This window comes from Petaurus breviceps, unplaced genomic scaffold, assembly GCF_028583685.1.
Source record: "Petaurus breviceps papuanus isolate PSGF00001 unplaced genomic scaffold, PetGlider_PUasm1.0 177, whole genome shotgun sequence".
Taxonomy (NCBI): Eukaryota; Metazoa; Chordata; class Mammalia; order Diprotodontia; family Petauridae; genus Petaurus; species Petaurus breviceps.
This window is the reverse complement of record NW_027185776.1, coordinates 1510794-1538473: the sequence shown is the minus strand read 5'-3', so window position 1 is coordinate 1538473 and position 27680 is coordinate 1510794. Positions and strand designations below refer to the sequence as shown.

General features: G+C 38.1%; 1 protein-coding gene across 2 annotated transcripts in view; it reads left to right on the top strand.

Annotated features, from left to right (window-relative positions):
- The first annotated feature begins 1070 nt into the window (after nt 1-1070).
- Nucleotides 1071-27680, top strand: part of NRDE2 (NRDE-2, necessary for RNA interference, domain containing) — a 68239-nt gene continuing 41629 nt past the window's right edge. The window contains exons 1-4 of one of the 2 annotated variants that reach the window (XM_069085984.1): nt 1071-1263; nt 15262-15370; nt 17856-18089; nt 25271-25423. In XM_069085984.1, coding sequence (XP_068942085.1) covers nt 1191-1263; nt 15262-15370; nt 17856-18089; nt 25271-25423 — 569 coding nt within the window. In that variant the 5' untranslated portion in view covers nt 1071-1190. The remainder of the gene's footprint in view (nt 1264-15261; nt 15371-17855; nt 18090-25270; nt 25424-27680) is intronic. The other variant, XM_069085985.1, reaches the window with a different exon arrangement.

The following is a 27680-nucleotide window of genomic DNA, read 5'->3' as shown; positions in this document are numbered from 1 at the left end:
TCTACAATTTAATAAGGGGATAAGACCTATACACAGCAAAATTGGGCTCAGCGTAAAAAAAAAAAAGCTATCCCTGCTAATATAGAGTTGAAAGTTATGTATAGATTGGAGAGGAGGGAGAAAGCAGAGAGGAAAACCCGTTAAAATCAACTATTACAATAGTCCAGGTGAGAGATGAACAGGCTCTGAAGTAGGGTTGTAGCTGTATGAGTGAATTGAAAAGGAAGGGATGCAGAAATATTGCAGAACTGGAATTAACAAGAATTGGCAACCAAAAGGATTTGGTGATAGAAAAATCAAAGATGTATTTACATAACAGGTTACACAGTTATGTCTTCCATTGTGAAAAACCTAGCATAGCTGATTTTTCCTTGTGTATTAGCAAGCATTAAACATAGAAGTAGAGGAAGTGGGTTCCAGCCTTAACTCTGTTGTTTAATACCCATGTTAATTTGGATTCCCTGAGTCTTAGTTTCCCAACCTTTAAAAGGGTGTGTGTGTGTGTGTGTGTGTGTGTGTGTGTGACAGAAAGAGAAAGAAAGAGAAATACCCTCCAAAGAAAAGTGGATTTGGACTTAATGGTCCTGGGTTCAAAGTCACATTCTTTCACTTAGATGTGTTTATTAGCTGTGTCACTTAGCTCCTATCCATTATGCCTCCATAACATCCCTCCTAGATGACCCCTCTTCTCCTGTGACACTGACATGACCTTGGTCCCATCACAGCCTTTGGTGTGTCTGCGTGCGGTAGTTCCCTCTCTATTCCTGTCCATCCTCCACTACTCAGAGTCAAATTAGTGCAGGTATGACCATGTCATCCCCTCATTCATCTAACTCCTTCAGTGGCTCGCTGTTACCTTAAGGATCAAACACAAAATCTACCGTTTGGCTTTTAAAGCTTAAGCAGTGCTTTTTGATTTGACTTGTGTGACCTTAGGCAAGTTATTCTTTGGGCCTCGTTTTGAAGATACTGTAAAACGAGGTTAGTCTGGGTGGCCTGGAGGACCCTCGCCGCTTGAAATCTAGGACGTACTACCTTACAAACACCCGCTTGGCTGAGACACAGCGCCAAGAGACTACGTCTCCCACAATGCCCCGCGCCCGAGCCGACGCATGCTCACTGCTTGACACCTGGCGTTTCCCCTTCCGTGTGTGTTACGGAGGCGGGGCCGGCGGCCCTGGACCGGAACCATGGCGCTGTTCCCAGCTTTCGCCGGCGTTAGCGCTACCCCTGAGTCCTCTGCTGGTGGTAGCTCAAGGAGGGGTAAGGGCTTGAGCAGGCCGAGGGTTTGGGTGGGGTGGAGGGCGTCACCGCTGGTCCAGCCCGGGGCGACCGGGATGCCTTGTTTAGTTCGACTCTCCCGACATGCCCCGCGGCGGAGCAAAGCCTTCTGGGAAAGGCGCCTAGGTTCTCCCTGGAATTCTGCGTGGGCTTGATGAGAAGGCAGAGGGTCTGTGTCCCTAGTAGCAGGGATGAAGCGGGGTGGGTGCTGGAAGAGTTGGGGGAGGTCGGCATGTGGATGGTGGATGCTCCAGACTTGGGGGCACGGGGGCTTCGTTGTTTTTGCCTACTATGTTTTGTTACTATTACTGCTACTACTACCAAAGACAGGGCCCTTTTAGCTTTTAATGTTAAAATCACACTTAGAGTGTGTGATTTAGTTTTCTTTGTGTTCCCAGTACCAGCACAGTAGCTGGCACGTAGTGGGTGCTTAATAAATGCTTGTTGATTGTCTTGGTAAAAGACAAAACATTTTCTCCAGATCAGTGGTTCTCAAACTTTTAAGTCTCAAGACCCTCTTCTTTCCTTACACTCTTTTTTTTTTGGAGGGGGGAAGGCAGGGCAATTGGGGTTAAGTGACTTGCCCAAGGTCGCACAGCTAGTTAAGTGTATGTGACGTTGGATTTGAACTGGGGTCCTCTTGACTCCAGGGTCGGTGTTCCATTCACTTCACCATCTAGCTGCCCCTTCTTACACTCTTAAAAAAAATTTTCCTTTAGGCTCTTAAAAATTTCTGAGAACCAAAGGAAATGTTATTTATGTGAATTAGAGTGATCAATATTTACTATATTAGAAATGAAAACTGATAGATTTTTTAAAAATATTCAATTCATTTAAAATGACAACAGTAACCACATTACATATTAATATAACATTTTTAAGACGAAAAATATATAGGTTGGCCAAAAAAAGATTTGCATTTTCTAAAACAAAGTTTAGTGAGAAGAGTGCCATTGTTCTACATATTTTTACAAATCTTTTTAAAGTCTGTCATAATAGAAAGACCACTGAATTCTCATCTACTGCATTTAATGTGTTGCCATATATATTGTTTTAGTTAAAGTATATGAAGAAAATCTGCCCTTACACAGATAGATAGTTGGAGAAAAGAGTACTATTTTAATAGATAACCACTTAGTATTATTTTGAGAATAATTTTGACTTTGTATACTTTCTGAAAGGGTCTCTGGGACCACCTCAAGGACCACACTGAGAACTGTTTCACCACATGACAGTATTCTCTCCAGTTTAGACTTTCCTAGAACAACTGGCTTGGACAGTTCTTTTGCCTTCATTGCTTTCTGCATTTCATTATACTTAACCTATGTATGTATATTTACACTTCTATGCTTCTGTACTTATATTACCATGTTCAGTTGAATTAAGGATGTACATTAGCTTTTGCCTTTGTAAATTAAAAAAACAATGAGGATTTTCTTGATTTGTCTAGCAAATGAAGTTCTGGACAGAATTGGGTGAAAGATGGAAATAATAGTAAAGAGAAGATAGGATGAAATCAAAGTGATAAGAAAGTTGGGATTTGAAAAGCCAAAATTCAAAGAGAGGATTAAGTGTATGTTTATATTTCTATTAAGAATAAATGATGATGTTAAGAGTTTAGATCTCAATAATGGTAAAAATAGATTTGAGCTTATATTTCCACTTATTAATAATTCACATTTCTGTAGTGCTTTAATGGTCTACTAAGTAGTTCCCTCATAACAGCCTTTGGAAGTAGGTTGTGCAAGTATTATCCCCATTTTACAAATGAAAACATTAAGACTCAGATTAAGTGATTTATCCAAGGTACAAAGCTGGTAAGTGGAACAATGGTGCTCAGAACCCAGAGCTGACACAAGGCCAATATATTTTCCACTACTTTTATGTAGAAAAAAATATTAAATTAAATATCTCTTGTGCATTTATCTCAGTTATCTTGAATAATATTTATTTGTGTTTGTGCTGCACTGTCCACTAAATTGCAAATTCTGTGGTTAGGGACTGTATTGTAATAATTTTTTTTTCTTCTTTTTGTCCTTACCTGTGATTTCTTTGACATAGGGAATTTTTGGTGAGGAAATGCCTATGTTGATCCACACTTGTTCTATAGCTTAAAGCCTTAGAGCTTAGAACTGGGAACTTGAAGGTTATGTTTCCCCTTTTAGTAGTAGTAGTAATAATAATAATAAGTAGTTCATATTTGAAAGTTTATTCTCTACAAAGTGCTTCACTTTATTTCATTCTAACCTGACAACTTTTGTGAAGTAGATAGTACAAATATTTAATCTTTGTATCTCTCCAAACTGCAGAGAAGGTGATTGATAAATATTTGTTGAATTGAACTGTGAGGGTACTTAAAACTATCTAGTCCAATGTTGTTATATTACATACAAGGAAACTAAGGATAAAATGACTTGCTCAGCGTCACAGAGCAAAGCCAAAACTAGTTTTCATTGTTCCCAGTTCAGTGTATTGCCTCCTACATCATTGTAACTCTTTGACCTGACATAATCAATGCTCCTGTATATGTTCTATACCTTTGTACTGTATTCTGAACAAATTTTCCCCCCCTTTGCCAAGTATAGGTATTTTTAAATAGTATTTTAATGTTTCCAATTACATGTAAAAACAAATTTTAACATTGATTTTTTTGGAGGCATTCAGGGTTAAGTGCCTTGCCCAGGGGATCCCACAGCTGATAAGTGTCTGAGGTGAGCTTTGAACTGAGGTCCTCCTGGATCCAGGGGTGGTGCTCTTTCCACTCGCCACCTAACTGCCCCTCACTGAAAAAGATTTATTTTGAATTCTCAGTTTTTTCCCTCTTTCCCTCACCTGTCCCCTCCCTAAGACAGAAAGCAATTTGATATAGGCTATATATGTGCAGTCCTGTAAAACATATTTCCCTTTTAGTCATGTTGTGAAAGAAGACCAAAAGGAAAAAAAAAACATTAAAAAAATGAAGTGAAAATAGTATGCTTTAATCTGTATTCAGACTCCATCAATTCTTTCTCTGGAGGTAAATAGCATTTTCTGTGTATTGTGGAGAATGGCTAAATCATTCATATTTTGTTATCACACAATATTACTGTGTATTAATCTGGTTTTGCTCACTTACTTTACATCAGTTCATGTAAGTCTTTCCAGGTTTTTCTTAAATCTGCTGTCAGACTTACTTATCATATCTTATAGCACGGTAATATTCCATCACATTCATATACCACAGTTTATTCATTCATTCCCCAGTTGATGGGTATCCCCTTAATTTCCAATTCTTTGCCCCCACAAGAAGAGCTGCTATAAATATTTTTGTATTTTTGGGGGGATCTTTTTGGAATATAAACCTAGCATAGTTCCAAACTGCTCTCCAGAATGGTTGCATCACTGAACAGTCTTCATAATACCAATTGCAATTCACATTTGCATATTTTTACTTGATCCTCCAAAGAAGTCTGTGAAGTAAATCATTTATATATTGGTAAATGTATTTTTGTAGATTAGACAGATAAACCTCTGTTTCAAGTGATTTGCCCAAGGTTATTCAACAAGTGGCAGAGTCTGCGTTTGGAACCCAGGTCTCCTGATTTTCATCTCACTTTACCACATTTGTCTCTTTAAGAGCAGTTGTATCAGAAGTGGGATTCTTACCTGTAGCTCACTATGAAAACCAGAATGCTGAAACCAGAAAACAAAAATCTTGAGTCTTGTGCTTGATCATCACTCAAATGGGACAAATTGGAAGAGTCTGGTACTGGGAGTTCAGATGTTTAAGTCTCTGGTCCACGATTTAATAGCTCTGTGGCCTTGGGCGAGTCTGTTAACCTCTCTGAGCCTTAGTTTCCCTACACATAAAATTGGGGTGGAAATGAAATATAAAATAACCCTCCTGCCTCACTGATCAGTTTGAAAAACATGAGACAACGTATATAAAATATTTTATTACTATGAAGTGCTATGTAAATGTGAGCTATTCAGATTTTAAGGTGGTTACATTTTTGTTGACTTCTTTCTGAAGTCAGCTTTGGTATGCTGAGCAAAATTCATTAAGATCATAGGTTACCTCTCTACAATGTTGACTTCTTGTTTTTGTATTTTGTAATTCATAGGCAATGTAGTGTGGTAGGAAAAATCCTGGGCTTTGAAAAATTCAGGAGATTAGAGTTTCAGTTTCCTCTCTGTCAACTGTGTAACCTTGGACAAGACACTTGACTTTTCTGAACCTTAGATTTTATCTCTGTCAAATGTAAATACTACGAAATGTATGACATACCTCCTAGGGTTGTGAGGAAAACCTTTTATAAACCATAAGATACTATACAATGTAATTTATCTTATTGATTTTTTTATATTTTGATCTTCTCTGCACTTATTTAGGTTATTTGTAAGCATGGTTATTTGCCCTGTGATCCTTTGTCAAGAGTTGGAGATCTAGGAGAGCTTACCTTATTCTTTAGTAAATTATATATCACCTTAATATTTGTTTGTTTTTATCTTCGGATATGGCTTACCTATCAGCCAACAAATAAGTTTAAAAAAACCTAAACTAATGTTCTTTAATAACAATGTTGTATGAATTCAAAAGTTCTTAGTTTTGTTTTTTTTTTTTAGCAAAGTTTAGTTCAAGATTTGCTTTTAAATTTGAAACTGTTCATGGTAATTCTTCCATCTGTCCACATTGTAATTGAATTAAAGCACATTCACCATTGTGGGAGAGTTTAGTTACATAATAAAGACTTGACAAAAGTATTTCAGAGTTAAAGTATTCAGGTAATGAGTCACTGTATTATTTCCTGTAAAATTACATTAGAAATACAAAGTGACAAGCATGCCTTAATCTTTAATTTTTCTAGATACCTGCTTGTTCTTTGTTAGGCAGAAGGGCAGAAATGGTTTCCCATGTGTTGTTTCTACCCAGTTTCTTTCCCTGAATGTGTGTGGTAAAATAATATGAAAGAGTGTTAATTGCCTAGCAAGTTTTAGCCTGTCCATTCATTTTGCCTACAGGGTAAGAATATTTGCCAGCCAGTCAGATTCCTCCTTCTAAGCTGTGATTTAGACATCTGGTATCCCAGTGGGCTTTTTGACTAATATGTAACATCCTGCTCAGTATTTGCACAACTATCTAAATAGATATTTTATTTCATTTGTATACTTGAAAATGATATGAGGACAAAAGAGGATTCCATCATCTGATTTCAGTGAGGCATCTCTTAATTTCAAATAACATCTTCCAGGCTTCAATTAGAATTGAAGTGATCATGAAAAATTAAATTAACAGTAAGGTTAGGAATAAAAAACTGAATAGTGGAGACTTTCCCTTGGGTTCTGCTCTTCTGCTATTATCTGTATACAGTTGACTATAATCTCTCAGCTGACCTCCAGTCTTGCATCACCTATTAATTAGGTGCCTCTAACTGGATGTACTATAGGGATCTCAAACTCAGTATGTCCAAAACAGAACTCATTATCTTTACTCCTAAACCTTCTTTTCTTCCAATTTCCCTTTCATTGTTGAGGGAACCACCATCCTTCCAGCCACTTAGGTTCTCAGCATGAGTTATTCTCCACTCTTCCCAGTCCTTCAACCCTCTTGTCTAATTAGTTGCCAGATCTTTTTGAGTTTATTTCCATATTTTTCCACATCCTTCTGCTTGTGACCACCACCTTAGATTAGCTTCTCACCAGTCCCCACCTGCCCTACTGCAGTGGGCTTTTAATTGCTTTCCCTGCTTCCAGCCTCTTCCCTCTCCAATCTATTTTTCATATAGCTGCCAGGTAGTCATAAAGTACTGGCCTGACTGTGATCAAGAAGCTCCAGTCACTTTCTCTTACCTCTAGAGTAAAATACAGACCTCTCTATTTGGCATTTTAAACCTTTCACAGTCTGGTTCCAGCTGTCCTTTCCAGGTTTATTTCTTTTTATCATGAATTCTGGCTTCTGGGGAAATTGGCCGACTTGCTCTATGTATAGGCCACGTTTTCTCTCTCTCTCCCTCTCTGTCTCTCTCTCTCTCTTTCTTTCTCCTTTCGCCTTCTCCTCTCCCTCCATGCCTTCATACACAAACTTCCTAATACTTGGAATATACTTCCTCATCACCTTCATCTTTTACAACTCTTTACATCATTCAAAACTCAGCTCAAATGCCACCTCCTACTGGATTCTCCCCCCCCATGTTGTTTTATATATTCTTTGTATGTATTTTGTATTTAACTGTGTGCAATATTGTATGCCTTCCCCCAGAATGTAAGCTGCTTGAAAATAACTTTTTTTTGTCTTTGTTTAATATATAGTAAGCACTTAATAAATGATTTTTGAATGAATGAATAAAATAAGCAAGGTTACAATGCCTTTCATTTGAAGATCTCAAGGCACTTTTGAGAGTGTGGCTATGGTTCCTGAAGTCAGTTTGGGCTTTGTTCTTAATCTCAGTATGACTTGAAGTAAGTCATTTCCCTTCACCTCTAGGTTATAAAAGTGAACTGGGTTGTACTGGAGATAGTCTTTAATGGTTCTTTTCAGCTCTGACATTTTAGGATCTTAAGTATTCATTTTTTTTTTTCATTTAAAAAATATATTTATTTGTTAGATATTTCCCACAATTTTTTTAACATTCATATTTCAAAATTTTGAATTCTAAATTCTCTCCGTCTTGCCTCTCCCCCACCCCTTGAAAAGGCAAATAATATTAATTATACATGTGAAGTCATGTAAGACATATTTTCATATTAGCCATGCGAAAGAAAACACAAAGCCAAGAAAAATAAAGTAAAAAAAAGTATGCTTCAAATTGCATTAAATACCTATTTCTATACTAGCTTAGAATGATAAGGGAGTATAACAATGAATATAACTGCTTTTGAATGACTCTGAAGCACCAGGAGGTTATTTCACTTTACTGAAGTGCACAGAGCAAGTCGTTGATGAAAAGCTTGAAAACCCAAAAGGTCTAGCTCCAATTACCCTAGTCTAACTTCTTCACAAACTATTTCTCTCATGGTCCCATATGGGGGACCATATGCCTTAATTGCATCCTTAAAGCTTTGCTTGTTCCTTTTGAAAAACTGGAAAAGAATTAGACTTTATCGTGTTTTAACTTGTGCCTTTCTCTTAATTTTATCTTCTTCATCTCCCTTATTAGGAACATTTTCATAAAACCAGGCTTTTCAGGTCTGTGTGTTGGTTTTGTTACCTCTTTATCCTTTCAGCTCTTTGCTCTCGTGACTGACTAAGGAAGTTGTTGGGGAAATGATTGTGACCTCTGGTGGAGAATAAGTAGGTACTGAGCAGCAGGAGCTTTTTTCAGATTCACCTTCCCAGGTGTTAAACCATAGGGACTGGGGACCACTTCAGAAAAAAAAAAAAAAAGGGGGTAGGAGGCATTGGGCCTGCAAATGACTTAGAAAGACTACAAGAAATTCTGTTGAAAAATTCTGTTTAACATTTGTGCCCCAGTGATTTTTAAATGCACCTTGAGTCTGGGGGGCTATACCTTTTTTCCTAATCCTACACACAGAAGACCTTCAATGAATATTAGACCAATCTAGCATTGTGAACTTTGTTCATTTGGGTCCCTTTTCTCTTTGTGCCAAAGGCCCATGTACTGTATGTACATTGTTTGGTTCTGTTAACAGGGAGCACCAATTTGAATATCCTTATATCAAACAATTGTGTTGTTCCCATGTGCCCCTATTAAGAAAAAGCAGCTTTGTAGATACAGGTTAAATAAATTAAAGAAAAGTTTTTGAATCATAAAAAAAGTAAAAAATAACAGTGGGATTTTATGATGGTGTGAGAAGTACTGGGAACTGAAGAGGCAGAGCTTATTAAAATGATTGCTACCCTGCTGCCGGAATTTGGTTAGGCCTCATGCACCTGCAGAGCATGGCTGGTGGTGTATTTGTACTAAGGGCAAGGCAGGATTTAAACATTTTCACCCCATGAACCTATTTCTATAACTACTTTAGCACTTCTTTCTTCTTATTTTGAGTTAAGAAAAGAAAAATGTAGAACTTTTAATTACAACTCAGACATTCTTTTGCGGGTCTGTGTGTATTTTATAACCAAATTAATCTTCCTAAAACGCTGCAGTTCTCATGTTACATACTGAGTGGTTTCTGATTACCAGGAGGAGCAAGACTATAGTTTGGCCTTCAAGGAAACTCTTTACAATCTAGCTCAGTCTGCATTTCCAGCCTTAGCCCCCTACTGCTTCCCAATATGAATCATTCATTTGATGCTAGTTATTCACCTACCCTATAATATTTCCAAACCTTTGCCCATGTCATTTCTTCCCTCTTACTGGCCAGAAACGCTTATTTCCATTTATGAAAATCCTGTCGAGGTTCAGCTCAGATACTACCTTTTTCACATTCTCTGACTTCTCCAACTGATTAGTGTCTCCCTCACCTATAACATAATGCTTGTCTGTACACTCCAACCAAAGTGACTTATTAATTTTCTCTGACATACCATGGGTATTTCCACCTCTGTGCCTTTGATTAACATCTTTACTTTGGCCTAGACTCTGCTTTCTCCTCTCTCCCCCACTTTGATTACATAAAATCTACTCTTCTTTCAAGGACCAGCCCAAGTCCTACCTGATAGAGTATTGATCTTGAGTGTGGTATCTAGTGGCATGTTCTAGGATCCTTTTGTCATCTTTGTCCTGTTCAACATTTTTGTCAATGACTTCAATGAAGACACCAGAGACATGTCTATCAAATTTATGAGCACAAAATAGAAGTGATAGCTATTATGTTAAATGACAGAAATTTAAATAGGATTCTTCTTAACAGATTGAAATGGTGGGCCACATTCATCAAGATACCAGTGTAGAAGCCTGAGCTTTGATTAAAAACAATCATCTCTGCAAGGATAGCATGGAAATACAGTGTCTAAAACCAAGGAAATGATACTTACTTTGTATTTTTTGTTAATCATCACATTGTAGAATCTAGGAATTGGATATAACTTCAGAAACCATCTAGTCCAACCTAAACATGAATATGAATTCTCTCTGTGGTAAGCATATAAGCTACTTGAGGTGAAAGACTTTTGTTTTTGTCTTTGTATGTCCAGCCACGGGTCTAGAATCTGGTATATAAGGCTTACTTTGTTAAATACTTCTTGAATTTAATTAAACATACTTATCAGGTAGTCACCTAGTCCTTGCTTGAAGACTCCCAATTAAGGGAAGTCCACTGGATCCTGAAATAGCCTATTCCCCTTGGGGCTACCTCTGATTGTCATCTGGCCTCAGTCTTTTTAGGTCCCTCAACCAACCTCATATGTCTTAATCTAAGGATCTTTTACCATTCTTATTGCCTTCTGGATGTGCTCCAGCTTATCATTATCCTTCCAGATGTGTAATGATGAGGACTGAACATAATACTGCAGATGCATTCTGACCAGGGCAGAGTATATCAGGACTGTCGTTGCCTTGGCTTTGGACACTATGCCTTCATTTAACCTAGGATCTCATGAGATGTTTTCATTACCATTTCACATTGTTGACTTGTATTGGACTTGTAGCACGTGAAAATCCTTGTGGTTTTTTTTTTTTTTTCAGATGAGCTACTAGCTAACTTTGCCTTTTCCATCTTGTCTTTATAAAGTTGTTTTTTTTTTTTAATCCAAGTAATGACGTAAATTGTCAAGATCTTTTTGGATCCTGTAATTTAGTGTGTTAGCTTTCCCTCTGTGCCATTTCATATTTAATAAGCATGCCATACCATCTATACCTATGTTCCAAGTCATTAATAATGTCAAACAGTACATGGCTAAGCACAAATTGACAGCAAACTTTTTATTGTCCTTTGGGGTAAACAAGAAAAAGTTTTATAACTTCCATGTCCGTTCTAAACCTTTTCTCCTGGCTAAACATTACTAGTTCTTTCATTCACCTGCATATGGTATGGTATTTAATGTCCTTCCTGTCCTCATATTGTCCTCTGGTAATGCTCCAGCTTTTCTGAAGTCTTCTTAAAATTTGATGCCTAGAGCTGATTGTAGTATTCTAGATGTGGTCTGCCCTGGGCAGAGTAGAGTGAAACTTACTTCCTTTGTTCCAGACACCAGGCTTCTCTTAATGCAGTCTCGAATAGCATTAGATTTGTTGTTGTTGTTGCCATGTCACATTGTTGATCCATTTTGAATTTGTAGTTCATTAAATTCCTCAGTTCTTTTCCATAGGAACTATTGTCTTGTTCTGTCTCCCTCATCATGTATTTGTGAAGTTGATTTTTTTCAGCCTAAATGTAGAATTTTGCATGTATCCCTGGACTTGTGATAGTCCTATTCAATTTTATCTTATTAGATTTAGCCCGTCATTCTAGCCTGCTGAGATTATTTTTCATTCTGTCATCCAGTGAGTTAACTATCCTTCCTAGCTTCATATCACTGAAAATTGACAAGCATACCATCTATGCTTCCATCCAAGCTATAAATATATAGAACAGCATGCAATCAAGATCTAGACCCTTGGAGATACACTGACTACTAGGGACTTCCTCCAATCTGATACCTACCCATTCATGGCTACTCTTCAGAACCAATCATTCAAGCATTCCTGAAACTAATTATATGCATAGCCTACTTTCTGTGTCTTATAGAGAAGGGAGCATCAAAGAATTTGTTAGATGTCTCACTTGAACGCAGATGTTGACTGCATTCTGGATCTGCCAGTGTAGTAATCTTGTCAACAAAGGAAATATGGTTAGTTTGACATAACCTATTATAGATGAAGCCATTCTAATTCTGTTGTTATTGTTCAATCTTTTCAGTCATTTCAGTTATGTCCAACTCTTTGTGACCCTATTCGGGGTTTTCTTGACAAAGATACTGGAGTGATTTGCTGTTTCCCTTTTACAGCTGAGGAAACTGAGGCAAACAGGTTTAAGTGACTTGCCCAGGGTTACAAAGCTAGTAAGTTTTTGAGGTTGGATTTGAACTTAGGTCTTCTGACCTCAGGCCCAGAACTTTATCCAATACACCATGTAGCTGCCCTATTCTAACTCTTAGTGATTACCATTTCCCTTTCTAAATGCTCATAAACTGTTTCTTTAATGATATATTTGAGGATTTTGCCAGGAATAGAATAACAACAGTCATTTATGTAGTGCTTTAAAGTTTGCAAATGTTTTACATGTTATTACACTCAGTTTTCACAAAAGCCTTGTTTGATAGGTGCTTTTATTATCCTCTTTTTATAGATGAGAAAACTGAAGCTTTGAGAGGTCACATGAATCTCGAAGGGTCACACAGCTAGTAAATGTCAGCCTGGATGAAATTATGTCTTACTGACTTCAAAATCTGCATCCTATCTACTTTGCTACTTAGCTGCCTTCAAGAAGTCCAGCTTGTTGGGGCCTGGTTTACAGACCTGTACCTTTTAATATGTTTTGGAAACTGGGGAAACATTTGCCCACCTCCAGTCTTGTGATTCCTCTCCTATTCCTTACTGATCACAGATCATAACTCCGGCTCACCAGACATATATGTCAGTTCTTTCAGTGCCCTAGAATGTAGTCTAGCTTTGTTGACTTGAACTTATTCAGGCAGCAAGTTCTCTTACCATCTCCTGGATTACCTTGATCTTGATTCCCCCTTAACCTTTTTTCTTCCTTCTTAGTCAAAATATCATCCTCCAGGGCAGACAAAATGAGCAAACTAAAACTTAAGTAGTTCTGTCTTCTCACTCTCCTCTGTTATTCCTGTAACCATCTATGTTAGGTGGGAATCCTGTCTTTTCTTTGATTTTTCTCTTTCCTCAGAGATTTTTTTTAAAAAGCCATTTCTGTTGGCTTTCGCATTATTTGCCAACCTTGGTTCATTTTGGATTTTTTCTCTTATTGCACTATATTTAAAGGCCTGTCCACCTCTTGTGTGAATTCTTTGTTACCTTTCCTGTTTTTTATCTTATGCTTTTTAAAACTCTCAACTGGCTAGTGAGTTCCGTGTGGAACCCCCCTGGTCCTTTAGATAGCACTTTTGCCATTTTTCTTACTCACTGGAATGATTTCTATTCGTGTTTTCAGAGTTCTGTTTTTGAGAGCTTCCCACACTTCTTGGGCCTATTTCTGTATAGGATTGTAGGTAATTAGGTCTTGCCTATCCTTCATCTGGATGCTTTGAAATGTGTTTTCCCAAAAGTCTAGAGGATGTGTCAGGCTGTTTTCTGGTACTTTTCCCTCTCACATCTCTGCTTTTTGCCTCATAAAATTGTGAGTTCCTTTCACAAGAATCAAACAATCAATCAATAAAGCTTTATTAAGCACCAACTATGTGCCAGGTACTGAACTAAGTGCCAGGAAACCAAAAAGAGGCAAAAGACAGACCCTGCCCTCAAGGAGTTCACAATCTAAGGAGGGAGACGACAAATATATACAGGATAAATAGGAAATATTTACAGAGAGAAGGCACTGGAATTAAGAGGGGCTGGGATAGTCTTTCTGTAGCAGATGAGATGAGACTTAAAGGAAAGCCAGAGATGTTAGTAGGCAGAGTTGAGGAGGGAGAGCGTTCCAGGGATGGGGGACAGCTAGAGAAAATGTCTATAACTGAAAGATGGAGTATCTTGTTTGTGAAACAGCCAAAAGGCCAGTATTGCTGGATTGAAAAATAGATGTTGAAGAATAAGGTGGCAAAAAGACTGGAAAGGTAGGAGGGTAAACTATGAAGGACTTTGAATGCCAAACAGGACTTCATATTTGATCCTGGCGGTGATAGAAAGCCACTGGAGTTTAGTGATATGATTGGACCTGTGCTTTAGGAAGATCACTTAAGTGGCAGTGACATTGGGGAATTGATGCCGGGATGTGCAAGTGAGGGAGGGCTGTGCAGAGTGCACCAGCCTCATCTTGTCCTCTGGAGCCACCTGGGTCCAGATCAAGATGACTGGAGATGGTTCTGATGCAGTGGGAGACCTTGGCCTTTTTAAGCTAAGGTCTTTAACAGGTCTCAGTTTGACTGAGGCAAAGCCCTTTCAGTGATTAAGGCTAGGTAAGAAATGAAGTTGAGAATTGTCTGGGAGGGGAAGACCCTTAGGGTTTCTGGCCAAAATCTAAACAATTACTATTTGCATCTCCTCTGAGCTAATCTGGACCCAAACTTGTGACCAAGCAGGGCTTGGCCTGGGACCTATTGTTGGTCAGTCAGTGAGAGCCTGAGTGATTTGGGTTTAAGGCTTGGTCCTTCAGAGGGAAAATAAAAGGTTTCTGTGATCAAAATTTACATTCCTTTGGGCAGACCACCTGCAGGTAAGGGTATGGTACCCCACGTGGACCGAGGGAAAGAAAAGAAAACAGATGTGTTGACCCCCTGGCCGGTTCCAGTTGGGTCCCCAGTGGGGCAGCGCCTCTTTCTACTCACAGAGGTTGTTGTTTGTGCTTTCTCTGAGAGACTTGATGGATGTCTTGGTCCTCTTCGAAGACGAAGGGCAGACAACAACAGCAAGAGCATCTGTCAAAGATCTTAGCTTAAAAAGACCAAAGTCTCCCACTATGTCCAGCGCCATTTCCAGATGTCCTGGTCTATAGTTCAACACTGGACCCAGGTGGCTCCAGAGGAGAAAATGAGACTGGTGACTGCAGAGCCCTCCCTCACTTAAATCCTGTGCCCTGAAGGAAAGAAGGAAGATTTATTAAGCACATAAAGTGCAATGCACTTTATCCTCTTTTCTGTCTTTCAAAATCCTCTTTTTTCAGGTTGGATTTAAGTGCCACTTCCTATATGAAGCTTTCCCTGAACCCCACAGTTATTATTCCTTGTTTGTAGTCTTAAATATTTGTGTGCTAAAACCCTGTCCTCTCCCAAATAAAAATTTTTTCATAACTCTTTTTGCTATCCTTGACAGTTTGGAATGGTTTGCTGACATTGGCAGTGAATTAGGTCAATTAGGAATTCAACTGATTGGTTGAATTTCCTTCTTTCTAGAACATATTGAACTAATTTAATTGATCTTTTTTTCCCTTCTTCATATGTAGATTTAGACTGGTTGAGCAACCCAAGCTTTTGTACTGGAAACCTACCAGCCCTACAACAAAATACTGTAGAGATTGCAACCCTTACTTCTGAGAAGGAACTACTTACAAGGTAGCATTTTCTTTGACGTTTTTCTTAATGGATTTTCTCTTACATGCTGTGTTATTTGCCACTGTGACTAGTATAAGAAGGAACTTCTGCATTTTAGCTTAAATGAAGCTCCTTGAAAAACTTCAATAAACACCATACTACTCTTTTACGAACTATAATTTCCCTTATCTCAGTGTCTGACATTTCCTTTTTTCTTTCCATCTCCTTTCTCCTCCTCCTCCTTCCATTTTGCAATGAAATCACAGGTAGTGCCTTTGTAACTAGGCCAGGAGGGAAATGTCAGTATCATGATTCTTAAGTAGCTTTATTTGTTTTAATATTCATTGTTAACAATTGTTTTGATACAGCAGACATTTCCAAACAAATCTCCAAGCATTCTCCCTTCCTTACAAGGTTCATTCCCCAGAAAAATATATCAATTTATTAACACAAAGGAGGAAAGGATGCCTTAACAGTCAGTATGGCACTACTAAATTAAATGTTGTAGTTGAACCGAGTTTTGTTGCCTGGCCATGTTGACTTTATTTATATTGTTACAGACATTGTAGATATTGTTCTTTTCATTCTCTTTAAATCATCTTTACTGACTTCCTTAATAATCTCTCAAATCTTAGAGTTAAGATAGCTCCTTTTTTTCTCTTTTTAAATTTTTAAAAATTATTTTTAGTTTTCAGCATTCTCTTCCATAAGATTTTGAGTTCCAAATTTTCTCCCCCACCACCAGATAGCATGCAGTGTGATATAGACTCTACATGTACATTCATATTAAACATATTTTCACATTAGTCATGTTGTAAAGGAGAATTATAACCAATGGAAGGAACCATGAATATAGTTTCTTATTTTACTTTTATCTTTTTTCATAAAAATTAGCTGTTGCACCTTTTACATTCTATTCTTGGGTTATATGAAATTCTGACAAAAGGTTTTTTTTAAACCAATATATAATTTGTGTCTGTTTAAAAAAATAATTTATTTTTAGGTTTCATTTGCTTTTATAAGATTTTGAGTTCCAAATTCTCCACCCCCCCATCCCTAGACAGTATGCAATCTGACATAGATGTTATACATGTACAGTCATATTAAATGTATTTCCACATTAGCCATGTTGTGAAAGAAGAATCAGAACAAAAGGGAAAAACCACAAGAGAGAAAATAAAATATTGAAAAACAGTAATATGCTTCGATCTGCATTCAGACTCCATGGTTCTTTCTTCAGTCTATCCAGTGAATGGCATTTTCCATCATGAGTCTTTTGGAATTGACTTAGATTGTTGCATTGCTAAGAAGAGCTAAATCTATCAAAGGTGATCATTGTACAATGTTGCTGTTATTATGTACAGTGTTCTCCTGGTTTTCCCAATTCACTCAGCATCAGTTCTTGCAAGCCTTTCTAGATTTTTCTGAAATCTGCCTGCTCATCATTTCTTATGAAATACTGTTGTATTCCATTACATTCATATACCACACCTTGTTCAGCCATTCCTCAGTTGATGGGCATCCCCTCAATTTCCAGTACTTGACCACCACAAAAAGAGCTGCTATAAATATTTTTGTTCATGTGGGTCCTTTGCCCATTTTTATGATCTCTTTGGGATATGGACCTACTAGTAGTATTGTTGGATGAAAGGGTATGCACAGTTTTATAACCCTTTGGGAATAGTTCCAAATTGCTCTCCAGAATGATTGGATCAATTCACAGCTCCACCAGCAATGCATTAGTGTTCCAATTTTCCCAAATCTTCTCCAACATTTATCATTTTCCTGTTTTGTAATGTTAGCCAATCTGTTAGGTGTATGTCCAGTTTTAAAAGTCTGTTGTTGAAGATTATGGAAATAACTCCATGGAGCTGTCCTGCAGACATGGGTTTGTAAACCCCTCACAAACTCAGATCCTTGAGTAGTGCACCTTGTGCCTGGTGAATACAGTGCTACAAGCCTTTATTAATTGAGAAATGGTAAAGCAGCTGTGCTACTGAACTTGAGAAAGAATTGTTTATAGTTCTCTGCTTTAACCTTTTGAAAATCATGGACGAGACTTAGGTCCAGTTTTTTGCCTTTAAAGCCATGTTACTGGGGACAGGTAGGTAGGACTGAATATGTTCTTCTTAGAATATTGCTTTTTTAGAGTACCCTGTTTTTTAATTTGATAAATTAACCTCTAGTTGTTTTTGATTAAAGGTTCATATTAATGATGTGTACACCTAAAAATATTAAGAACAGTCTGCTCAAAATTGGACGTATCATTTGATTAAAACCTCTTGCTTCTTTACTTTTTTCTCTAATTGTAAGACCATATAAACTTAGCCAAGAATCTCTTGGGAAATATCCTATAAGAATATCTAATTTGAAGTTCTTCGTTTCATTTGTAGAAGTACTATTTCTTGTCTTTCTCTCCCCCTTTAATTTGTGATTGTTTAGTTTTTCTTCATATTTCCCTTAATTATTCTTTGAGAAGAATTATAAGATTTATTTTTCTGAGCAGGAGCCCCTTGAGACCACAGCTTTCAGAAGGCAGTGATACACACAAAAGTTTTAAACAAGCAAGTAGGAAAAAGAAGAAAGAAAAAAAGAAAAAGAAAAAACATCAACACCACAAGAAGACCAAGAAAAAATATGAGCCATCTAGTGACAGTGAATCTTCTTCAGCTACAGACTCTGAAAAGGAGACATCTACAGAAGTCTTCATTGACAGTAAAAAGGAAGATGAGAAACCAAAGTATGTATTCTGTTCATAAATACCTACAATATTTAACATTCCTCTGGAATCCTAGTGTCATTTGCTCTTATGTGTGTCATATTAAGTGTTCCTTATGTCTCCATTCAGTTACATAGGCCTCGCTATTTGCATATTAGAGCAGGGAGGGATCTCAGCGTTCATCTAGAGCAGTGGTTACAAACTCAGACAGAAATAGGGGTCACCAGACTGTACCTAAGGATCTTTGGGCTTCATATTGACTTACAGAACTATACAGTAACTTTTCTGTGTTCTGTGGCATTTTTATTTATTTTAAAAATATTTTCTGATTAATTGGGTTAGGGCCAACATTCCCACATCTGATTTAGTATAGCTTCCTCCTCTTTTTTTTTTAAACCAAGAAACTGAAATCCAGAGAGGTTGAATGACTTGTCCAGCATCACACATCTGGTAATTGGAAATGATTTGAACTGTTGTTCTCCTGCTCTAAATCTAGTGCTATTTTCACTATACCACACATGCCTTATCTTTTTCTTATAGTGAGTTCCATGTAAAAGTGCCTTATCTATAGATAGAAGATGGTGCAGTGTAAAACTTGATGAGTTTTTCATCATTTAAACAATCTTTTGCTTGTATACAGAAATTTGGAGAGAGAAATTTTAAATTTAAGTATGTATCTAATGTGTACTTTAAAAATAGTTAAGCACTCTGTAACTCTTAGGGGACTGCCATATTCTTGTTCTGTGCATGGAACTCCCATTGATGTCAGTGCACACTGTGCTTTGAGCCAAGTATGGAATATAGCCCTCTGTGTTTCCACTCAACCTGTAAACAGTGAATCCTTTGGGGGCCATTCTGTCTTCAGGTACCTGCTGAAAAATGCTTCAGCGCTCTGAAGTTCTTTATATGTCATCCGGATATGCCACTCCGGATATGTCATTAGCACACCAATCACCAAATTTTGCCTTCTTGAATAGCAAACAAGCAACAAACTAAAGAAGTTTCTAGGGGCAGTTAAAAAGAAATAGCCTTCCTGGTGGCAGTACTTTTCATGTGTTGGTGACCATTTCTCTGTTAGTCCCAATAAACTGATTTTAAAGTTTGTTTTAAAAGGGATTTATATGAACTCAGGCCGTCTCCTACTAGCTTTTCTTCTGCTTGACATTTCCTTCACTGTCTTCCCAGATTCGTCATCTTATCCTTGCTCCCTAGGTATGGGATAAGGTCCTCTTCCTTGGCCCTCTTCTATTTTACTCTCTTTATCTGGGTGATCTTATTTGTTCCCATGGGTTCAATTATCACCTCTATTGAGGTAACTCCCAAAGCTGTCCATCTAGCCCTAGGCTGTCCCCTAAGTTCTAGTTCACTATAATGCCAGCTGGATATCTCCATTAGGATGTCCCATTAGTCTCTTAAATTCAGTATTTCCCAAACTGCATTCATCGTCTCCCACTGCACTTGCCTCTCTTCTTAACTTGCTAATATCTGTTTATAGTAGTAATGTACTTCTAGTGACTAAGACTCTAAACCTCAGCCATCTTTGACTCTTCCTTTTCCCTTAACATTCCACATCCAATTGATTGCCAAATGAAATGGGTGCCTTGGGTGTAGTGCCTCCCACCTTTCATACATCATGTTTGGATGCCTACTTACTGTTTGCTTTCTCTACTCCATCCTCACACTGGCAGGTCTGGGTTTCCAGAGAAAGACCACCATATGCTTGTACTCACACTCTTTCACAGTTCTAGGGATATCCCCATGGTTGGGGCAGTATACTTTCCTTACTTCTCACTTCACCTCTCAAGCCCCCACTGATGTATTTCCATTTATATAAAATTAGCCATTCACAATCATGCTACTTTTAGATCTTAAATATAGCATTTACTTAACAGTAAGGCAAAAGAAATAATAATAACATTACAGATACTCATATATTAAAGCAAATGTGGAAGTAGCAAATACATCACATAAACTTGGCTTACACTTTTCCACCAATTCACTTAGTATCTGTGTAGATGCTGGGCACTTAGAGAAAGGAGCTTGTGAATGAGGAAAACCCATGTGCTCAGGATAATTCACAAGTCTGGACAAGTAAACTGTTTCTCTCTTTAGTATTGTCTATAAATGTTCCTTGATAAATGTAGCTTCTGTGTTGAATCACTACTAAGCTGAATTAATCCACACTACGTTTAACTAACAACTCACTGACTATGACCAAACTAATTTATTTGCCAGGTAACTTCTTTGCTTTCAAGGTGTTCTTTATACTCAGCTGGATTTACCCCTTAACAACAATTTCATAGTCTCCATCACTTCCAGCTTCAGGTTCAGCTCATGTAGTTCTGAAATCTACCCTTTCAGTTCTCTTATCTTTCTTGGTTCAGCCTTTGCGTCCTCTGCAGATGGTAACGAATCAAATTCTCATCTTCTGTCTAAAGATATGTAAATTATATTGGTTGTACAATCATTGAAGTGCTTTGATACCCATATTTCCAAAGTTATTAAATCAAAAGTTCTTCAGTTGTTTTAATTCAAATCACTGAAGCATTCTGTGGTCATTAATTACTTCAGTATACCGTAGTCTGTCACGTTTAAAAATGAGCCTTTAGAACTTTGAGCAGACCTGCGCCTCCAAAAATGAACTGTCAGTGCAATCTTAACGAGCAGCTGCTTTTCTCAGAAGTAGGTTTATGTCTGTTACTTCCGCAGACAAGTCTTGACTGCTCTATTTCCATAGTATATTAAATGTGCCTCTCCCTCTCCACTTGGACTGCCGTAATTCTAATATAGGTCTTTGTCTCTTTTCTCTTGGACTAGAGTAACAAATTCCTAATGGGTCTCCCTGACTATTGTTTCTTTTTGCTTTGGACCATACTTAATTTATTGGTGTCATTCAGTTATTTCAGTTGTGTCCAACTCTTGACGACTGCATTTGGGGTTTTCTTGGCAAAGATACTGGAGTGGTTTGCCATTTCCTTCTGCACCTCATTTTACAGATGAGGAGACTGAGGCAAATGGGGTTAAGTGCTTTGCCCAGGGTTACACAGCTAGAAAGTGTCTCAGGACAGATTTGTACTCTGGCTCCTGACTCCAGACCTGGCTCTCTATCCACTGTGCCTCCTTGCTGCCCATTTTAGTTAATGGAACAGCCAAGTTAATTTTCCTAATGCACATTTATGACCATGTTATTCTCCTGCTTAAAAACCTTTTGAAGCTCTTCAAATAAAGTACCAACTCCTTAGCATGACTTTCAGGGCTTTCCACAGTCTGTCTCTATCTAATTTGTCTTTTCAGCTTTATTTCACTTGACTCTTCTTCAGACAATTTTAAGTTCCAGCTAGAATACTAGCTATTGTTCTTGGTTTTTTGTTTTTTTTTTTAAGCAATCGGGGTTAAGTAACTTGCTCAAGGTTACACGGCCAGTTATTTCTGGGTATGGTGCTAAGTGTCTGAGCCCGGGATTTGATCTCCAGGTCATCCCAACACTGGAGCTGGTGCTCTTACTCACTGAGCCACCTGGCCGCCCCTTATTGTTCCTTGTTCTTTACCTGTTGTCTCCCACTTCCATGCATTCCCATGGGCCATCTCCCACATGCCTGAAGTACACCTTCTGCTCATCTTTGCCTGCTAAACCCTTTTCTTTTAGAAAAAGATTCTTCTAGAATCAGCTGTAGACCCGTCTTTTCCATGAAACCTTCAATGATTCTCCTCAGTGTTCTCTTCTTCCTTAGGTTCTCCTTGAGCACTTTGCTGCATCTCTTTTTTCCCCCTACTATACTTTATCTTGGGGTAGCTAGGTAGCTTAATGGATAGATTCATCTTCCTGAGCTCACTTCTGGTCTCAAACACTTACTAGCTCTGTGACCCTGGGCAAGTCACTTAACCCTGCTTGCCTCAGTTTCCACATCTGTAAAATGAGCTGAAGAAGGAAATGGCAAACCACTCCAGCATCTTTGCCAAGAAAACCTCAAATAGGATCACAAAGAGTTATACATACTGAAAAATGACTGAACAACAATAATGCTCTATCTTTGATTATGTTCCTCTGCATAAATGTCTTATTCTTGCAAGTAGATTATAGGGTCTTTGAAGGTTGGGACTTCCATTATTCATCTCTGTATTTCTATTTACTAGTACAGTGCCTTGCATTTTGTAGGTCCTTGATAAATGTTTCTGCACTTGAATCTTCATATGAAACAGCTAATTGAGTCTGTTTTACAGATGGGAAATGAAACTTAAATGAGTTTCTAAAAGTCCAAGGAGACCTGTGTTTAACTTTGTAGATAAAACTTTCCATCCATTGTTTGTCAGCACAAATGGCAGTATTTGTGTAGCCCTGACCGTGTTTGACCAGTTTATTGACATTGTTCTGAAAATCAAAAGCCTTACTTAAGGTGGAGCTAGATGATACATATTAATTATGCATATTCCTGCTATCTATCTTCTTCATTATCTTGCCTAGAACTTGCATAGTTCCTTTTAGTCTTCCAGGATCTGATTTCACTGGATAATTTGTACCCAGGTGAGGAAGGAACTAATGGCACTGGTAAGTGTGGGAGTTTTTCTTTGATGTCATGATGTAAATCGATCTCTTGGGGTTCTATATTTGGATGCCGAAGGGCTGGCTTTTTCTGTTTCCCTTAGGAGGGAATCACCTACTGTCATTTTTTTCTGTATCCTAAAGACTATATCTACTGGCCTTATATTTTCTAGGGGAAACTTTTCTTCTCCTTCAAGGCAGGGGTGATCCTTTCCCCTCTTAAATCGGGACCACATACTGCTTACTGACCTTAATATCTAATGAAGTAGAGAGATAAGAAGTTGTTGACTCTCAGGGTGGTCTGCAGCTGATCGCCTGACTTTGGGACATCTGGATATTGTTCCTTCCCCTCCTTCAACTTGGCTTCCTGTTTCCTTCTGGAATGGTTCCACACAATTCAGTTGATGAGATTTCTCTCCATTCTTTACTCACTTCAATTTCTGTACTGACAGAGAAAATCTTCAGTCAGCTTTTCCCAAAGGGAATCAATCCAGAGATAGACCAGAAGTATCCCTCTTGTTGCCTCTTCTGGAATTCCCATAGCATTTCCTTATATGCCTTGTCTAGGAACAGTATAGAACTTATATCCATGGCAACAACATAGCCAAACACAATGATGGAATAACTATTAGTAATTTCTTGAACTTTCTTAACTACTTGCTTTGACAGCACTATTATGAATTGGTTTTATTTTGTTTTGTTTTTCCCAAAGGCTTATTAGATAAGTGAATCCTTATGGATTCTTGGGTAACTATATTTCTAGTGTAATATTTCAAAAGCCTTCACAACTTATGTTAAGATATTTGGATTAAATTTAAAGGTGGGTTATTAAGAAGACAAATTTATTTCCTTCTAGAGTGCTGGGATATAGTGCTAGCAGCCAACTCTGTATCCCATCTTACCCCCACGATGTCATAGATAGATAGATAGACAGACAGACAGATAGATATGCTGAGATGTTTATGTCTATATATCTTTATCTATGAAATAGAGAGTACTCAGAATGCATCATGTTCCAAATCAAACAGATTCCAATCCTGAGTAATATCTAAGACCTAACTGAACCCTGCCAAGTTAACTTTATAACACATTTTGAATAAAATTTATTAGTCCTCTAAGATAAAACTGATAGCATTGGCATAGTAGAAACAGTATTGGATCTGCAGCCAAAAGTCCTGGGTTGAGAACTGACTCTGTTACTTAGGAGTGATGTGACCTTGGGTGAGTTACAGAGTCTTAAAGAGTTGTAAGGTAGGGTCGGCCAGGTGGTACAGTGAGTAAGAGCTCCGGCCCTGGAGTCAGGAGGACCCGGGATTGGTTCCCGACCTCAGATACTTAACATCCACACAAAAAAAAAAAACTGGCCATGTAACCTTGGGCAAGTAACTTAATCCCAGTTGCTTTAAAAAAAAAAAAAAGAAAAAGAGTTGTAAGGGACTAGAGAGATCATTCATGTAGTTCAACCTAAATCTTAATAATAATTCCATCTACAATAACTTGATAAGTTATTGTAGTCAGTCAACCTCTAGTAGAAGACCTCTAGTGAGAGGGAACTCACTACCTCCTGATCAAACACATTTCCCTTTTGCATAGTTTTAATTGTAAGTTAAGGAAGTTTTCATTAAATGAAACTGAAATCTGCCTTCTTGCAATTTTCATCGGATGTTCCCATTTCTGTCCTTTTACTTTACTTTTCTGGGCCATATTTTCCTCTTAGATACAAAGATAGACACATAGACAGATGAAAGTACTTTAAGGTGGGATGCATTGTGTTATGATGGAAAAACCACTGGAAGACCTGAGTTTTAGGTTCAGCTCTGACACTAGTTCTCTGACTATGGCAAGTTACTTTTAGCTCCTTTGAGTTTCAGTTTCCTCGTTTGCAAAGTGAGAATAATAATACTACATACAATCACTACCTCATAATTCTCCAAAAAATACTTTTCAAACTATAAATCCTGGAGGAACGTGAACAGTTATAATTATTCTAATACTCCTCTCCTGAAGTCATCCTCTGATGCCTCACCATGGCATGGAGTTGGACCTGCATTCTCAAAGGCTCTTCTTTCATAGCATAAACCCCAGAAGGTCTTGTCAGGCCAAGAAGATTTCATGTATAGACCTGGTGATTGAATGTGTTGTCTTTTGTCAGAAGACAGTAGCTAGTTTCAAAACTTTATCCCTGAATTGTTGGCTGCCAAGTGATATGTTGAACACAGAAACTCATGAAGATCATTAAGGTATACAGGAGCTACAATATGTATCATGGAGGGAATACTTATACTGATAAGTTGTGTGTATTTGTGAACTATAAAGTGGTAAGGAGTATCACTATATATTTAATTTGGAAATGTATGTGTATACACACACACATAGACAACGAAGGTTAATTTTTGAGATATGGTATGCATAGTTTGACCATTGTTCATATCCTCAACCATTTCACTGAATTGAGATTCTTGTACTTTCTCTTTCCATGGCATATGCATATACTTCGAATTTGGGTATGTTTGATACTATGTGGGATTTCAAATATTTAACTTTGCTTGTTTTTACAAATAATAAATATTTAGCTGAGGGGTTTTTAAAAAGCTGTTTTTGTCTCTTCCCTTTCCTTCTTCATCCCTCCTCTCCCCCTCCTCCCCCCACCTCCTTTGTCCAGCAGTCAAGAAAATAATGCCACTGACAATAGTGGAAGTCGCTTTGTTTGGCTTGATGATGTTCAAGCTCTGACAACAGAAACCTTCAGAACAGATAAGAAACCAGATCCAGCAAACTGGGAGTATAAATCTCTTTATCGTGGGGATATAGCAAGGTACACATTATGTTCTGTCCTTAAAATTCTAGAAATAATTGTAATACATTTACAATTGTAAATTTGTAATTGTAATACATTGTCCTGAGTTCTTCTATTCTAATTCAAAACCCTTTCATACTTTCCTTCATAATTGGTGTTATGTTGAAATATCTTGTCAGAATAATGTTTGTTTTTGCCCTAAGTTGTCAGAAACATGTATGTGATAGCACTTATTTTTTCTTTTCATTTAAAAAGCACTTTGTTTACATAAGACACTGTTCTAGATACTGAGGGGGATACACATATAAATAAAATATTGTCTTTGTTTTCAAGGTGCTTACAATCTGACAAGGGAGTTAAGATATGCACATAAATAATTGTAATCCCAACAAGAATGTAATAAAGGCATGAAAAAGGTACAGAGTGTTGTGATAGTTTATAAGAGGTTATTTATTTATTTATTATCCAGAAAGGACTTAAAAAGAAATAGTAAAATAAGAAAGAGAGCCAAGAGAAAGCCATCTTTGGGCAGGGGTCAGTAGAGAGAGCAAAGGAAGGTTTCAGGAAGGAAGTAGATGGTCCTTTGAGCTGGTCCTTGAAGGATGGGTAGGATTTCAGTAGGTTGAAATGGATAGGAGAGTGGGGTGGAGAGCATGTTAGGAATGTTGTAAACAAAATCACGGCAGTGGGAAAGCATGTTAAGAGAAATGATGAGTAGCCCAATTTAGCTAGGGCACAGAGCAGGGATGGGGAACCTGCAGCCTGGAAACCACATGTGGTCTTCTAGGTCCTTGGGTGTGTCCTTTGACTGAGGCCAAGTTTAACAAAACAAATCCTTTCATTAAGGGGATTTGCTCTGTGACATTTGGATTCAGTCAGAGGGCCAAAATTGAGGACCTAGAGAGCCCCAAGTGGCTTTAAGGCTGCAAAGAGTCTTTTGCAAAATTGAAAGTATTGAAGTAGTTTTAGCTGTAGTACCCATTCATATGGTGTCTACTCTCTCCTTTTCCCCTCTCTATCAGATCCTGTAAAGATCTAGATTCATGGCATGATATAGAGACACTGACTTGACTCCATATATCTCTGGCAAGTAGCTATGATCATGACCCTGAGGTAACTGGAAGAATGGATCCTTGACAGAATTAGGAGGGTTCAGAAGAGGGAAGAGTTTGAAGGGAAAGATAATGGATACAGATTAGACATGTTTGAGATGCATTCAGGACAGGCAGTTTCAGGTGTCCTGTAGGCAGTTGGAGTTCAGGAAAAGATATTTCAAAAAAGATGGAAATAGAAATCTGAATCATCAATATAGAGCAGTATGAATTGGTACAGGGAGATATGAGAACCAGGAAGGACAACTAATAGCTGGCTATTCCAAGGTCAGAGGTAATGAAGGACCCCTGTGTTGACTGCTCTCTCCCTCTCTCTAACACGTCCCATAAGAAACCAAGAGTCACAGAATAAATGAGCACCAAATTGTAATGTAATGCCAAGGAAAGGCAACTTCCCAAGGTTCAGAATACCAGCATAGGTGCTCTCCATTTTATTCAGTAACAAACCCAGAACAGAGAAGATCAAAACATGACATCATTCAAAATACAGCATTTACTAAGTGTGATTAAATAATCTCCAAGGACTACCCCACCCCAGGACCTTCCAATCATTCAATCAATTACAAAGTCTCTGTTCTAAATACTTCTCCACCCCTAGGCTATACCTTCATTTAGTCCACCACAAAGCCCCTCTTCTCAAATGGAGATTAGTTTCCAAACATAAGGTCAAAAGTTCCCCACCCCTGGATCACAATTGAATCTACCCCAGAGTTACATCAAGTTTAAACACAGCACTTAATACCCAAATGGAGGTCTTTTCTTCATCTTGACACATGGCAAGTTCTCAGCAATCTTAGTTCCTGGGGAGACAAGGCTTAGCAAGGCCATAAGATACATTGCCAGTCCCTTCATGAATTCATCCTCTGTCTGTAGAACAGTCCTAGAACCCCTAAACACATTAGCAAAGCCCTCTCCCAGGATTTCTGTAAACATACAACAAGAAAATCCTTCTTCAGGGCTTCCGAACCAACAGAAAGGCTCCCAGACCCCTGCAACAACAGCACTGTCCTTCACCAGTGGACAGTATTCACTCTGTCTGCAGGACAGTCTCCAGACCCCTGCAACAACAGCACTGTCCTTCACCAGTGGACAGTATTCATTCTGTCTGCAGGACAGTCTCCAGACCCCTGCAACAACAGCACTGTCCCTCACCAGTGGACAGT